We start from the raw sequence: 17,553 nt of genomic DNA, 5'->3' as shown, positions 1-17,553 counted from the left end.
CTGAACCTTACAGTATAGTACATGACTCCACACAGTTACCTCTGAACCTTACAGTATAGTACATGGTATAGTACATGACTCCACACAGTTACCACTGACTCTTACAGTATAGTACATGACTCCACACATTTACCTCTGACTCTTACAGTATAGTACATGACTCCACACAGTTACCTCTGAACCTTACAGTATAGTACATGGTATAGTACATGACTCCACACAGTTACCACTGACTCTTACAGTATAGTACATGACTCCACACAGTTACCTCTGAACCTTACAGTATAGTACATGGTATAGTACATGACTCCACACAGTTACCACTGACTCTTACAGTATAGTACATGACTCCACACAGTTACTTCTGAACCTTACAGTATAGTACATGGTATAGTACATGACTCCACACAGTTACCACTGACTCTTACAGTATAGTACATGACTCCACACATTTACCTCTAACTCTTACAGTATAGTACATGACTCCACACAGTTACCTCTGAACCTTACAGTATAGTACATGGTATAGTACATGACTCCACACAGTTACCACTGACTCTTACAGTATAGTACATGACTCCACACAGTTACCACTGAACCTTACAGTATAGTACATGGAATAGTACATGACTCCACACAGTTACCACTGACTCTTACAGTATAGTACATGACTCCACACAGTTACCTCTGAACCTTACAGTATAGTACATGGTATAGTACATGACTCCACACAGTTACCACTGACTCTTACAGTATAGTACATGACTCCACACAGTTACCACTGACTCTTACAGTATAGTACATGACTCCACACAGTTACCTCTGAACCTTACAGTATAGTACATGACTCCACAAAGTTACCACTGAACCTTACAGTATAGTACATGGTATAGTACATGACTCCACACAGTTACCACTGACACTTACAGTATAGTACATGACTCCACACAGTTACCACTGACTCTTACAGTATAGTACATGACTCCACACAGTTACCTCTGAACCTTACAGTATAGTACATGACTCCACAAAGTTACCACTGAACCTTACAGTATAGTACATGGTATAGTACATGACTCCACACAGTTACCACTGACACTTACAGTATAGTACATGACTCCACACAGTTACCACTGACTCTTACAGTATAGTACATGACTCCACACAATTACCACTGACTTTTACAGTATAGTACATGACTCCACACAGTTACCACTGACTCTTACAGTATAGTAAATGACTCCACACAGTTACCACTGAACCTTACAGTATAGTACATGACTCAACACAGTTACCACTGAACCTTACAGTATAGTACATGACTCCACACAGTTACCACTGAACCTTACAGTATAGTACATGACTCCACACAGTTACCTTTGAACCTTACAGTATAGTACATGACTCCACACAGTTACCACTGACTCTTACAGTATAGTACATGGTATAGTACATGACTCCACACAGTTACCACTGAACCTTACAGTATAGTACATGACTCCACACAGTTACCACTGAACCTTACAGTATAGTACATGACTCCACACAGTTACCTTTGAACCTTACAGTATAGTACATGACTCCACACAGTTACCTTTGAACCTTACAGTATAGTACATGACTCCACACAGTTACCACTGAACCTTACAGTATAGTACATGGTATAGTACATGACTCCACACAGTTACCACTGAACCTTACAGTATAGTACATGACTCCACACAGTTACCACTGAACCTTACAGTATAGTACATGACTCCACACAGTTACCACTGACTCTTACAGTATAGTACATGACTCCACACAGTTACCACTGAACCTTACAGTATAGTACATGACTCCACACAGTTACCACTGAACCTTACAGTATAGTACATGACTCAACACAGTTACCACTGAACCTTACAGTATAGTACATGGTATAGTACATGACTCAACACAGTTACCACTGAACCTTACAGTATAGTACATGGTATAGTACATGACTCCACACAGTTACCTTTGAACCTTACAGTATAGTACATGACTCCACACAGTTACCACTGAACCTTACAGTATAGTACATGACTCCACACAGTTACCACTGAACCTTACAGTATAGTACATGACTCCACACAGTTACCACTGAACCTTACAGTATAGTACATGACTCCACACAGTTACCACTGAACCTTACAGTATAGTACATGACTCCACACAGTTACCACTGAACCTTACAGTATAGTACATGACTCCACACAGTTACCACTGACTCTTACAGTATAGTACATGGTATAGTACATGACTGCACACAGTTACCTCTGAACCTTACAGTATAGTACATGGTATAGTACATGACTCCACACGGTTACCACTGAACCTTACAGTATAGTACATGGAATAGTGCATGACTCCACACAGTTACCACTGAACCTTACAGTATAGTACATGACTCCACACAGTTACCACTGAACCTTACAGTATAGTACATGGAATAGTACATGACTCCACACGGTTACCACTGAACCTTACAGTATAGTACATGGTATAGTACATGACTCCACACGGTTACCACTGAACCTTACAGTATAGTACATGACTCCACACAGTTACCACTGAACCTTACAGTATAGTACATGACTCAACACAGTTACCACTGAACCTTACAGTATAGTACATGGTATAGTACATGACTCCACACAGTTACCACTGAACCTTACAGTATAGTACATGGTATAGTACATGACTCCACACAGTTACCTTTGAACCTTACAGTATAGTACATGACTCCACACAGTTACCACTGAACCTTACAGTTTAGTACATGACTCCACACAGTTACCACTGAACCTTACAGTATAGTACATGACTCCACACAGTTACCACTGAACCTTACAGTATAGTACATGACTCCACACAGTTACCACTGAACCTTACAGTATAGTACATGACTCCACACAGTTACCACTGAACCTTACAGTATAGTACATGACTCCACACAGTTACCACTGACTCTTACAGTATAGTACATGGTATAGTACATGACTGCACACAGTTACCTCTGAACCTTACAGTATAGTACATGGTATAGTACATGACTCCACACGGTTACCACTGAACCTTACAGTATAGTACATGGAATAGTGCATGACTCCACACAGTTACCACTGAACCTTACAGTATAGTACATGACTCCACACAGTTACCACTGAACCTTACAGTATAGTACATGGAATAGTACATGACTCCACACGGTTACCACTGAACCTTACAGTATAGTACATGGTATAGTACATGACTCCACACGGTTACCACTGAACCTTACAGTATAGTACATGACTCCACACAGTTACCTCTGAACCTTACAGTATAGTACATTGTATAGTACATGACTCCACACAGTTACCTCTGAACCTTACAGTATAGTACATGGTATAGTACATGACTCCACACAGTTACCACTGACTCTTACAGTATAGTAAATGACTCCACACAGTTACCACTGAACCTTACAGTATAGTACATGACTCAACACAGTTACCACTGAACCTTACAGTATAGTACATGACTCCACACAGTTACCACTGAACCTTACAGTATAGTACATGACTCCACACAGTTACCTTTGAACCTTACAGTATAGTACATGACTCCACACAGTTACCTTTGAACCTTACAGTATAGTACATGACTCCACACAGTTACCACTGAACCTTACAGTATAGTACATGGTATAGTACATGACTCCACACGGTTACCACTGAACCTTACAGTATAGTACATGACTCCACACAGTTACCTCTGAACCTTACAGTATAGTACATGGTATAGTACATGACTCCACACGGTTACCACTGAACCTTACAGTATAGTACATGACTCCACACAGTTACCACTGAACCTTACAGTATAGTACATGACTCCACACAGTTACCTCTGAACCTTACAGTATAGTACATGGTATAGTACATGACTCCACACAGTTACCACTGACTCTTACAGTATAGTAAATGACTCCACACAGTTACCACTGAACCTTACAGTATAGTACATGACTCAACACAGTTACCACTGAACCTTACAGTATAGTACATGACTCCACACAGTTACCACTGAACCTTACAGTATAGTACATGACTCCACACAGTTACCTTTGAACCTTACAGTATAGTACATGGTATAGTACATGACTCCACACAGTTACCTTTGAACCTTACAGTATAGTACATGACTCCACACAGTTACCACTGAACCTTACAGTATAGTACATGGTACAGTACATGACTCCACACAGTTACCACTGAACCTTACAGTATAGTACATGACTCCACACAGTTACCACTGAACCTTACAGTATAGTACATGACTCAACACAGTTACCACTGAACCTTACAGTATAGTACATGGTATAGTACATGACTCCACACAGTTACCTTTGAACCTTACAGTATAGTACATGACTCCACACAGTTACCACTGAACCTTACAGTATAGTACATGACTCCACACAGTTACCACTGAACCTTACAGTATAGTACATGACTCCACACAGTTACCACTGAACCTTACAGTATAGTACATGACTCCACACAGTTACCACTGAACCTTACAGTATAGTACATGACTCCACACAGTTACCACTGAACCTTACAGTATAGTACATGACTCCACACAGTTACCACTGAACCTTACAGTATAGTACATGACTCCACACAGTTACTACTGACTCTTACAGTATAGTACATGGTATAGTACATGACTCCACACAGTTACCTCTGAACCTTACAGTATAGTACATGGTATAGTACATGACTCCACACGGTTACCACTGAACCTTACAGTATAGTACATGGAATAGTACATGACTCCACACAGTTACCACTGAACCTTACAGTATAGTACATGACTCCACACAGTTACCACTGAACCTTACAGTATAGTACATGGAATAGTACATGACTCCACACGGTTACCACTGAACCTTACAGTATAGTACATGGTATAGTACATGACTCCACACGGTTACCACTGAACCTTACAGTATAGTACATGACTCCACACAGTTACCTCTGAACCTTACAGTATAGTACATGGTATAGTACATGACTCCACACAGTTACCTCTGAACCTTACAGTATAGTACATGGTATAGTACATGACTCCACACGGTTACCACTGAACCTTACAGTATAGTACATGACTCCACACAGTTACCACTGACTCTTACAGTATAGTACATGACTCCACACGGTTACCACTGAACCTTACAGTATAGTACATGACTCCACACATTTTACCTCTGAACCTTACAGTATAGTACATGGTATAGTACATGACTCCACACGGTTACCACTGACTCTTACAGTATAGTACATGACTCCACACAGTTACCACTGACTCTTACAGTATAGTACATGACTCCACACAGTTACCACTGACTCGTATAGTATAGTACATGACTCCACACAGTTACCACTGAACCTTACAGTATAGTACATGACTCCACACAGTTACCACTGAACCTTACAGTATAGTACATGACTCCACACACTTACCACTGAACCTTACAGTATAGTACATGACTCCACACAGTTACCACTGAACCTTACAGTATAGTACATGACTCCACACAGTTACCTCTGAACCTTACAGTATAGTACATGACTCCACACAGTTACCACTGAACCTTACAGTATAGTACATGGTATAGTACATGACTCCACACAGTTACCACTGACTCTTACAGTATAGTACATGGTATAGTACATGACTCCACACAGTTACCTCTGAACCTTACAGTATAGTACATGGTATAGTACATGACTCCACACAGTTACCACTGAACCTTACAGTATAGTACATGACTCAACACAGTTACCACTGAACCTTACAGTATAGTACATGACTCCACACAGTTACCACTGACTCTTACAGTATAGTACATGACTCCACACAGTTACCACTGACTCTTACAGTATAGTACATGACTCCACATAGTTACCACTGACTCTTACAGTATAGTACATGACTCCACACAGTTACCTCTGAACCTTACAGTATAGTACATGACTCCACACAGTTACCACTGACTCTTACAGTATAGTACATGACTCCACACAGTTACCTCTGACTCTTACAGTATAGTACATGGTATAGTACATGACTCCACACAGGTACCACTGAACCTTACAGTATAGTACATGACTCCACACAGTTACCGCTGAACCTTATAGTATAGTACATGACTCCACACAGTTACCACTGACTCTTACAGTATAGTACATGACTCCACACAGTTACCACTGAACCTTATAGTATAGTACATGACTCCACACAGTTACCACTGAACCTTACAGTATAGTACATGACTCCACACAGTTACCACTGAGCCTTACAGTATAGTACATGACTCCACACAGTTACCTCTGACTCTTACAGTATAGTACATGACTCCACACAGTTACCACTGACTCTTACAGTATAGTACATGACTCCACAAAGTTACCACTGAACCTTACAGTATAGTACATGACTCCACACAGTTACCACTGACTCTTACAGTATAGTACATGACTCCACACAGTTACCACTGACTCTTACAGTATAGTACATGACTCCACACAGTTACCACTGACTCTTACAGTATAGTACATGACTCCACAAAGTTACCACTGAACCTTACAGTATAGTACATGACTCCACACAGTTACCACTGACTCTTACAGTATAGTACATGACTCCACACAGTTACCACTGACTCTTACAGTATAGTACATGACTCCACAAAGTTACCACTGAACCTTACAGTATAGTACATGACTCCACAAAGTTCCACTGACTCTTACACAAGACAGAGATGTGTACAGGTACAGGCGAGACATGCCCGCTGAACCGCTGTCATCCTGGGCAACATGATTGCGTACATCACCTTCGGCGGCTAGTCTGAATTTATGAGACACATGCCTGTTTCTGCATGACTTGTTTGATTGCATTCTCTGGTTTGTGGCTTCGCTGGCAAGGCCTTAAAACCTCACACCTGCAGAGTTCTAAAGGACTGCACTGTGGGTGTAGGGGAGATAATGAGGAACCAGGTGATCTGAGGCTCACACACACACACACACACACACAGAGAGATATCACAACCCATCTCCTTAAAAGGAATTTCCATCAGGCAGCAACCGCACCCTACCTACATCATGTCTTTATCAAACAGTCTCCATTTACTCCCATGTGTGGTTACAAATGATCTCCTGTAGCAATAACACAATAAGTGTTGTCTGCTATCTATGTTAGCCTGCTTTTTTTCCACTTGGCCTGACACAATCCTGGCATTTATCAGTGTAATTGCATGAGTCGGAAGCACTGATGTTGTCTATTAGGCAGATCTCCATCCTGTTAAGAGCAGAGAGGCTTTTAATGTATGGCCCTGGCTGCAGGAGTGGACTCAGCACAATGATATGGCTAGTGGAGAGATGGAGAGTTCCTGATGCTGATAATGTTGATCTCTGGACCAGCCAGGCACTCCCAACAAATAGAGAGAGAGAGAGAGAGAGAGAGAGAGAGAGAGAGAAAACAAAGTGAAGCAGAGGTTAATCATTTTATTTACTTGCAGCAATGGATTTATTTTTCTTCCCCCTCTCTTTCCCCCCCCATCTCTCTCCTTTCTTTACCGGGCAGTGAGTGGGCTGAGGGAGGGCTGAGCCAGGGGGAAATCGATGGGGAGCGCATTACAGTAAAACGTATTGATTAGGAGAGACCTGCGAGCACCGTGTCGGTCGCGGAGATGGTGGAATGATGCAATGCTTAAAGGAATTTATCCTTTGACTTTTACATTAACCTTTTATTGACTGCTTTGCCTGTCCATAATTAACACTCACTTTAGCTAAAGTGGTTAGTTTGAGCAGTGCAGTGTGGGGCCTGGGCCCTATGGTGATCTTCTCCGCCAACTCGAGCCCTATAGCCCCCTCCTTGCCACAGACCCTTGCAGCCCAAATGGCATCCTATTCACTATTTAGTGCACTACTTTGAACCAGGGCTAAAGGACTCTGATCAAAAGTAGTGCACTATATGGGGAATAGGGTGCCTTTTGGGAGGCAGCCAGACAGAACAGTTCAAGTGCAGTGTGCGGCTGCACTATAGATGGCCTCTGTGGAATAAAAGGCGATAGAAGCTCAGATTCCTTTCACATTAGCATACTATTTGAGCAGGCCTGCCGGGCTATAGGGTTTCAGGGCAAATTGAAATGAGTGATTGTATTGCCAATCTCTCCTGAGCGAGTGGGCGAGAGAGCACCAGATGGGATAGTTAGCCCATATCTGTCTAGGGTTAATCCGTTGGAACACTGGAGACTCACAAACACACTCCTAGTCCTCTAGCTCTGCCTCTCTTTCTCCATTCCGCTCTCCCTCCTCTTTGTCTTTGACCTTACCTTTAAGGTGCTGTTTTCCATGGGGAAAGTGGTGATTTGTGAGAATGTGTATAGTGCTGTAGCTCACAATGCATTTCTATGAGAGTTTAAGGTACCAGACTAGATTTTACCATTTTAGCGGTTAAGTGAAGGTGTGGTATTTGCAGCTATTGGAGGTGGTGGGTTGAATGTTCTTGCCTCTATTATATTTGACACAACTCTCATCCTCATAACTACTGCATTTCTGGTTAAACAAGATCTCTCCATTCCAGTTTAATATGGTTAGATTCTCTGTCAGATCAGTACAGTATTACTACATAATGAACTTCACCACATATTTACACTGTCTATCTTCATATCCTTGTTCAGGACAGCAGAAAAGAGGCCAGTGTTTTCTATTGTACCAGTCTAACATGAATAGTTAATTCACTCTAAAACTCAAACGGCACTGTGTTCCCATGGCCTTTGGTGTCGGTCCGCTGATGTAAGCAGAATGTATGCGTGTGATGCGTATCTCTATTCTCTGTGTGTCTGTGTCTCTTTTCATCCAGTTATATATTCATGCCTGGCGTGTCCGTCGTCCTCTCTCTGAAGTGGCGCTTCCTTTAATTCTGCCCTTAAATAAATCATGAGAACATTTAGACCCATGTGTTGTCGCGCAGCCCCAAGGTCAGCTGATCCTATTATTTATCAAGTCATATGCTACATAATGGTACTTAGAGCATGTTAACACATTCTATTATCAGGCCCCTGATCTGAGGCCTGGAAGATATATGTGGATGGTGTATGTTAATACCGTCCTCTTGGTGTAATGCACTACCTATCAGAGGGTTAGACCACAGCTGAATGGTACCACTTAGCTGAACAACTACTCCAGCATTAAGTGGCCCTTGGTTGAAATATAGAACGGCCGATTGAGGCAGGGACGGCCTGGACTGCCTGTTCCCTGGCCACATTAAGGACCTCCCCGTCACATCCATAACACACACCTGTTAGGGACCCTAGAGACTGTAGGGGGGTGGGGAGGCAGGGGGAAGCAGGATGCCTGGGGTAGGGATGGGGGAGGTAGGGTGTCAGAGAGTCAGACACCAACCAGCTTCTTTTTCAGAAGGAGGAGGAGGAGATCGTGAAGTAAGGAGTAACTCTGACACACACACACACACACACACTGTGACCACAACCCCCCACCACCCCCCACCACCACTGTCCCCTCGCACCCATCCCCTCCTTCACTTCCAGGTCAGGGGTCAGCCTCATCTGTCACTATGGAAGACATATTTACATTGACAGTCCAGACTGCCACCAAGTCACCTGTGTAAATACAATACTGATTCCTACTGAGACGTCTCATACCGTGATGCTTCGGTATTCATTTTGATCCAACAGACTAGGTGGTGGAAACAGTAGAAGTCATAATCCATGAATCATATAATGTAGAGTAGTGCAGAAACACCATGTAATTACATCAGAGGGTTGTTTCTCTATCTGTCTCTCTTGTTCTGACTGGATGAAAGGAGAGGGCTTTCCAGAGAAACCATCTGGCGGTGTGGAAATGACTGGAGCATTAATCACTGAGGATACTGTTGCTTTGTCATCATATTGACGGTTTAAACCACAACACACACAGATCACACACCCATGTAGGGCTGCATACAAAACATTCCTGACTCTCACCTCTCAAACAGATCACATACCTACCCCAGAGAGAGACACACACACACACACACACACACACACACACACACACACAAACAGCCCTTCACCCTGCAGGGTCTAATAGGGACCAGTCTAATTGGGAGTCATAAAGAGAACAGGAGAGGAAACGCAAGCCTACTGCCTCCTGGTCAAACACACATTGGTCCTCCCTGCGTGTTTACAGAAAACACACAACACACACTCAATTACCTCCCGTTATTGTGTGATCTGCTCAAACTCACTATCAGTCAGATACAGATCTCATTTGCTTTGTTATGCAGTGAACCACCACTGTTGATTTACATTGCTTCTGTGTAACAATGTGTAATGATGGTGGCGTCTGTATAGGAGGTGATTTATGTCCAGAGGAGTGTCTGACCTGTCCTGTTATTTCCTGTCCTTGTCTGTCCCTCCAGGTGCCATTCCAGCCTGGCCCAGACCCTGCCCCCAGAAGAGGCCCCCGTGGACCGGCCGTTTTGGGCTGACGACGACCCCAGCATGCCTCTGCCCTTTGACCTAGCTGACATAATCAACAGGGTGGAGTCACTCCTCTGGAGGTCGGTCACAGACACACATAAGCGGAAACAGCCACACAGATAGACACACATACACACACACACACACACACTTAAATAACTCACTTATATGAGTCTGCATACCCCCCTGTAGCTCCTTGATTGTCCTGTCACCATACAACAATACTTAACCATCTCCTTCATAGACCTACGTGGTGTTGCCACCACCCTCTTTTCTGTAACTGCTGGCTCTCTGGTCAGCAGTTCTCTTCCTTAGTCATAAATACAGTTGAATTATCCCATCCTGTTGGCATTTAAACTCAGCAGACATTACTCTGCAGTACGCTGGCCTTTTCATAGCCACCATGGCTCTCTGCTTGGCTCATTAGATGTTTCCCAAATGGCACCCTATTCCCCATTTAGCGCGCTCCTTTTGACCCGATACCTATGGGCCCTGGTCCAGAGTAGCCCACTATAAGGGTAGTAGGGTGCCATTTGGAATGCAGACTTTGGCTCCTTCAGTCTGTGTGTTAATTACAGTGTGTGGCCGGGTCCCGGCCCTGCCTGCACTCTGACATCTCAATGACTTGTTGTCATACAGACGGAGTGAGTGACTGGATGGGCTGTGAATAGAGGGATGGAGGAATGACTGGGCTTGTGTTTTCTTTCCCCCTGTCAGGATGTGACAGATGGGACACAAAGAGAAGGAGAAAGAGAGAGAGAGTCACCCCGTCATCTGAACAGCCTCTATCATGAGGACAGACGACAGAGAAGGAGAACAGGACCTACCAACTCCTGATGGTGTCAACGTCCTCCAATGGGTGTACACTTCCCCACCACAGCCCACTCTGAACCCCACCCAACCCTGTACCTCGCCCCACCCCAGCCCACCCTGAACCCCACCCAACCCTGTACCTCGCCCCACCCCAGCCCACCCTGAACCCCACCCAACCCCGTACCTCGCCCCCACCCTGAACCCCACCCAACCATGTACCTCGCCCCACCCCGCCCAAACCAGTCTCATCTAGCTTTGCTTGGATGGAGCCAACATGGCTGCAACATGAGGATGAACCCTGAGTAGTGCTTTGCTAACATGCTATAGCTGATATTGGAACTAGTCTCACAATGGTAATGTGGACAACCTGCAGAATTTAAACTGAATGTGTAGGAATGTATTATTTCAATGAATGTTCTGTTTCTTTTCTACATTTAACCAGCTTTGTGAATGGATATGACAAATAGTCATACAGATGTAGGATCTTAATTTGACCAGTTTCTCACAGCAGGAAAATTATCCTGCTGCAACAGGAAATGTGAATTATTGGGTGGATTATAATTAATGGACATTTTTGTAGGGGTTGATACATTTTTACTTAGGGCAAATCAAGTCTGACATTTTCAAGTGGAAATGACAAACTTCAGAAATCCTTTTAAATCTTGAATACACTACAAGTTTGCATTTCCTGCAACAACAGGGTGATCAAATTAAAATCCTATATCTGTAGTACATTTATACTTTCTATTTCTAATTCAGTGTTGTTCTAATTATACTGTTGTATCCTAATGTCCATTCACTTCCTGTATTTCACAGCTTTCTTGTTCAGAATCTCACAGGGCATGACTTTGTGTTGGTAAGGTGTGTGTGTGTGTGTGTGTGTGTGTGTGTGTGTGTGTGTGTGTGTGTGTGTGTGTGTGTGTGTGTGTGTGTGTGTGTGTGTGTGTGTGTGTGTGTGTGTGTGGTTGAGTGTGTGTCACTGCAGTATTTACAGTATGTGATATTGTATATGTGTGAAGCAGTATGATAGGGATAGGGCCTGTAGCAGGGCTGGGAGATGTCTGTGCTAGAGAGGAAAGGACATGAGTCTAGTAGGCCTCTATGTTCTAGTAGGCAGGCCTCTGTCTGCAGGTCTGCCTTTAGTCTGCTCTGTAGTGCTGAAAGGCAGCCCAGGCAGACAGCTACTGTAGGGCTGAAAGGCAGCCCAGGCAGACAGCTACTGTAGGACTGAAAGGCAGCCCAGGCAGACAGCTACTGTAGGACTGAAAGGCAGCCCAGCCAGACAGCTACTGTAGGGCTGAAAGGCAGCCCAGGCAGACAGCTACTGTAGGGCTGAAAGGCAGCCCAGGCAGACAGCTACTGTAGGGCTGAAAGGCAGCCCAGTCAGACAGCTACTGTAGGACTGAAAGGCAGCCCAGGCAGACAGCTACTGTAGGGCTGAAAGGCAGCCCAGGCAGACAGCTACTGTAGGGCTGATAAGCAGCCCAGGCAGACAGCTACTGTAGGACTGAAAGGCAGCCCAGGCAGACAGCTACTGTAGGACTGAAAGGCAGCCCAGGCAGACAGCTACTGTAGGGCTGAAAGGCAGCTCAGGCAGACAGCTACTGTAGGGCTGAAAGGCAGCCCAGGCAGACAGCTACTGTAGGGCTGAAAGGCAGCCCAGTCAGACAGCTACTGTAGGACTGAAAGGCAGCCCAGGCAGACAGCTACTGTAGGGCTGAAAGGCAGCCCAGGCAGACAGCTACTGTAGGGCTGATAAGCAGCCCAGGCAGACAGCTACTGTAGGACTGAAAGGCAGCCCAGGCAGACAGCTACTGTAGGACTGAAAGGCAGCCCAGGCAGACAGCTACTGTAGGGCTGATAAGCAGCCCAGGCAGACAGCTACTGTAGGGCTGAAAGGCAGCCCAGGCAGACAGCTACTGTAGGGCTGAAAGGCAGCCCAGGCAGACAGCTACTGTAGGGCTGAAAGGCAGCCCAGGCAGACAGCTACTGTAGGGCTGAAAGGCAGCCCAGTCAGACAGCTACTGTAGGACTGAAAGGCAGCCCGGGCAGACAGCTACTGTAGGGCTGAAAGGCAGCCCAGGCAGACAGCTACTGTAGGGCTGATAAGCAGCCCAGGCAGACAGCTACTGTAGGACTGAAAGGCAGCCCAGGCAGACAGCTACTGTAGGACTGAAAGGCAGCCCAGGCAGACAGCTACTGTAGGGCTGATAAGCAGCCCAGGCAGACAGCTACTGTAGGGCTGAAAGGCAGCCCAGGCAGACAGCTACTGTAGGGCTGAAAGGCAGCCCAGGCAGACAGTTTATGTAGGGCTGATAAGCAGCCCAGGCAGACAGCTACTGTAGGGCTGATAAGCAGCCCAGGCAGACAGCTACTGTAGGGCTGATAAGCAGCCCAGGCAGACAGCTACTGTAGGGCTGAAAGGCAGCCCAGGCAGACAGTTTATATAGGGCTGAAAGGCAGCCCAGGCAGACAGCTACTGTAGGGCTGAAAGGCAGCCCAGGCAGACAGTTTATATAGGGCTGAAAGGCAGCCCAGGCAGACAGCTACTATAATGTGTGGCTGATAGAAGGATCCCCATCCCAACTGCCACTCTCTCTTCATAATTGCAGCTGTTCAATGGCTTTTAATTAGTTTTAAAGCGTGTAGAGCACCACTTTCCCTGTATCGCTGCAGGCCAGAAAGTCAGATCCACGGCTTTTGACAAAACCAGCCAGGAAAGAGAAGCTATGGGTGAAAATTGGATTGTTGTCAAAGTCAAGCAGAGCAGCCTTCTTTTTATTTCTTGGTAACACTTTATTTCAGGGATCATCAACTAGATTCAACCGCGGGATGAATTACAAATCATTTTTAACTGCAAATAGAAGCTCAAACAGATATAATATTTGACTAAAATGTAATAATTTCAATTTGCTTATATTTGTACACGATTAATTGTCTCTCTATTATGCGTGGGAATACTTGGGAATTATAAAAAAAGTTATTCTTATTTTATTTATTTTTTGCTTAGAAAACTTGGGTGCGAAAAAAAACATTTTTTAATGCCGGCCACCAGTTGGGCAGCCCTGCTTTATTTGAACTAGCCACCATAATGCCTTTATAACAATGTTGTAAACATGTCATAACGCTTCATAGCTTGTGTCATTGTCATAACTGAAGCTTTATGGCATGTGTTGACAAGTTATGACTCGTGGTATGAAGCTTTATAACATGGTCAGGACATTTTTATGAAGGTTATGAAGAGATCCTGGTGTTTAGTTCAAATGAAGTGTTACCAATTTCTTTATCTATCTATATCAACAGGAAGTAGAACTGATATATAGTGTTAAAAATGCACTTCTAAAAATAAAAAAAATTAACTTCTGCTAATTTTTCCAATTTCAAATGTTAACGGTTGCCAAAATGTTGTTCTCTTGCTTAAACTTTTTGTATGTTGACTGAGGTTGAGATTGTAGACTGGCTGTATTGTTGAGTTGAACAACTATGTGCTCTCTGTTTCACAGCTCAGCTTGTCTGTCTGAAGCTTTAGGAAGGCAGTAAATAAACCAAGACAGTGTTTTATGACCCTCTGCTCTCTGTGTGGTGCTCTCTGTTGTGTCCAAGGCTCCTGCATCATGTTCATCATCACACTGTATCCCACTTTGGCCTCGCTGTGTGTCTGTGCGTGCATGTGTCCGTGTGTGTATTTGTGTGTGTATGGGTGTGTGCCTGTGCTTTTGTGCGTGCATGCACATTTACACATGTACACATTTCATTTACCAGGCTGTGTGAGTAGGCTATCTAAGTGTGTTTTACCTTTTCCTGGAGTGTATTTGAGCAATGAATTGAGACTCATTTGTCAGGTGAGTGTGAGTTACAGTTCTCTGGCCTGCATGCCCTGTCACCACCTGGCCTCTCTCTCTCCCTGCCAGATAGATGGGATGCCCTGGCAGCCATCTGTACAAAGTCCTGTTATTTACTGGCCTCTCTAGCCTATTTCACTGGCAAACAAATTAGCCCAAGTGTGTCTGCAGCACAACTAACCCCTGGGTTTCAGGCCACTCTGTCCATCGACTTACTCTGCCAGGCCATCCCAGCCCTAGCCATGTCTCTGTAAGGCAGACGGGCCATTCTGTCTGTCCTACTCTAGCTTGCTCTCTCTACTATGATGTACTGTACGTGACTGTATATTAGACATTAAACAAGAAGAGTATTTCTTCTGTGTATTTATTTCATTTAGTCATGAACACAGTCAATTAAAGTTCATATTTTGAAGGGTAGTTATAATTGGAACTGGGTGTGTCTATAGCTAAATGTAAGGGCTGCTGTTTCACACTACCGGTGTGTAGAAATGACTTTTTAACTGAATAATTACTCATAAAATAATAATACACCCCTATGCAGGTTTATAGGCCTCTCCTGCCAGGAAGGGCCTGCTGGGTTTACACAGTCAGTTGAAGCCACAAGCCCAGCCAAGCTGAGGAAAGTCTACTGTAGCTAAGTTACAACTATGGAGACCTGCCTCACTGCTATACCCGGCTCTACCCAACTACCTAAGGCCATGCACACTCTCAACCCTTAACCCTGGCCTAGATACAGCTAGCTCCATGTAGTATAGTATTGAGGTAACCACCCATGTATAGTGATACCTACCACCTCAGTGGGATCTAACAATGACTCTATGTAGAAGAACAAAAGACTAACATAATCATCCTCTCTCTCTCTCTCACCCCCTCCCTCCCTCCCTGATCCAAGAGTGAACCGGCTGAATTAGTTGAGCAAACACAGGCGACTGATTGATTGATGTACGTGGAGTTAGATGATGATGAAGTATGGCCATTGTTCTGTGTGTTTTCCCCTGTCCAACAGCCCCATAGGTCGGCCATGTTAACTACTTCCTGTAGTGGCTGAGTGACTGAGTGATGGATGGGCCTAGCTGGGTATATACTGTCCCCCTGCCTGGCCGGGCCCCGGGGCTGCTGGGAAAAGGTCCCAGTTGAAGAGACAATTACATTGTGCTAGAGGGGTATGCATTGTTCTGGCCAGGTCAGCAGGCAACAGACCAATCCAGCCTCAATTAAACCAACAATAGGTGGCAGGGAAGACAAAATAACCAGGTGTGTGTTGTGGAAGGTATCGGTTTGGGGTCATATCCCTTTCACGTGTGTGTGTGTGGCCAGGGATTGGGTGAAAGGGGTGTTTGGAAGTGAGTGTGTGTGCGTGCTGGTTGGTGGCCCTAGGCAGTAGTAATAGTAGGAGCAGTCAGGGGTAGATGGTATCACTACTCAGAGGTCTCTGTCAGCAGTGGGCTGGCCCATTATCATTTATCAATGACAGAGACCAGCACCGGACGACACAACATTGACTCATTGACCTATTCTAACTAATTGATGACATATTGTAAAATGTCATGTTTTATTTGTACCAAAATCATGGCCTTAAAAATTGCAGTGGTAAATTTGTCATGCTAAATTGCAGTGATTTCCAATGCAATAAATGATCTCTCTTCACCAGTATGTTCATGTACAAAACAGCACATGCTTTGTTTTCATCTCCATCAATCCTAATTCCTCATGGAGAAGATATTTCAACATCTTCACTGACTTTTGTTTGTTCTTCATCGTCTGCCTTATCCATTCACTCTCTCATTCCCCTTCTCCTCTCCTCTCCTGACTTGACTGATGAGTGGGTTATAGTCTGTGACAATAGCTCCCCAGAGCAGCCCTCCATGCTCCCATGCTAGGCCCAGAAGCATTAGACTACTGAGGCAGGTAGAGAAACAGGCCTCGAGCCTCCACATGATCAGCACATAATACAGGTCCTGTTTCTCTCCTAACGGAATGAGAGGTCCAGTCAAAACCATAAGCTCTGTCTATCACCTCATTAGCAGATAGGCCCCCTGTACGTACACACACACACGTCTCTCTTCCACCCCCAGCAGTGTTACCAGCCTTGCAAGGCCCAACAGGGTCAGATGTGTTGCTGAATTCCAAAGCCTCTTTTCAAAGTAAAACAAACCATCCCCTAGACATCACATCGTCTGTGTGTGGGTCTGTATGGCTTCTAACAGTTTCACAAGCACTCAGTTCAGTAAGTATTAGGATGAATGTGGTAGCACTGTTTGTGGGAGTCTAAGTTAAGCGTTGTTGATCGGGGGGGCAGATCAAACAGTAGCATATATGATGTTTGTAGGACACTGCTGT

General features: G+C 44.5%; 1 protein-coding gene across 3 annotated transcripts in view; it reads left to right on the top strand.

Moving 5' to 3' along the window:
• LOC129834645 (alpha-ketoglutarate-dependent dioxygenase FTO-like) overlaps window positions 1-14,935 on the top strand; it is a 210,444-nt gene extending 195,509 nt beyond the window's left edge. For all 3 annotated transcript variants that reach the window (XM_055899828.1, XM_055899827.1, XM_055899829.1), the window contains 2 exons: window positions 10,498-10,638; window positions 11,276-14,935. In XM_055899828.1, coding sequence (XP_055755803.1) covers window positions 10,498-10,638; window positions 11,276-11,282 — 148 coding nt within the window. In that variant the 3' untranslated portion in view covers window positions 11,283-14,935. The remainder of the gene's footprint in view (window positions 1-10,497; window positions 10,639-11,275) is intronic.
• Window positions 14,936-17,553: the final 2,618 nt, after the last annotated feature.

The sequence above is a fragment of the Salvelinus fontinalis genome, chromosome 35 (assembly GCF_029448725.1).
Source record: "Salvelinus fontinalis isolate EN_2023a chromosome 35, ASM2944872v1, whole genome shotgun sequence".
Classification (NCBI taxonomy): Eukaryota; Metazoa; Chordata; class Actinopteri; order Salmoniformes; family Salmonidae; genus Salvelinus; species Salvelinus fontinalis.
This window is presented reverse-complemented; position numbering and strand designations above follow the sequence as displayed.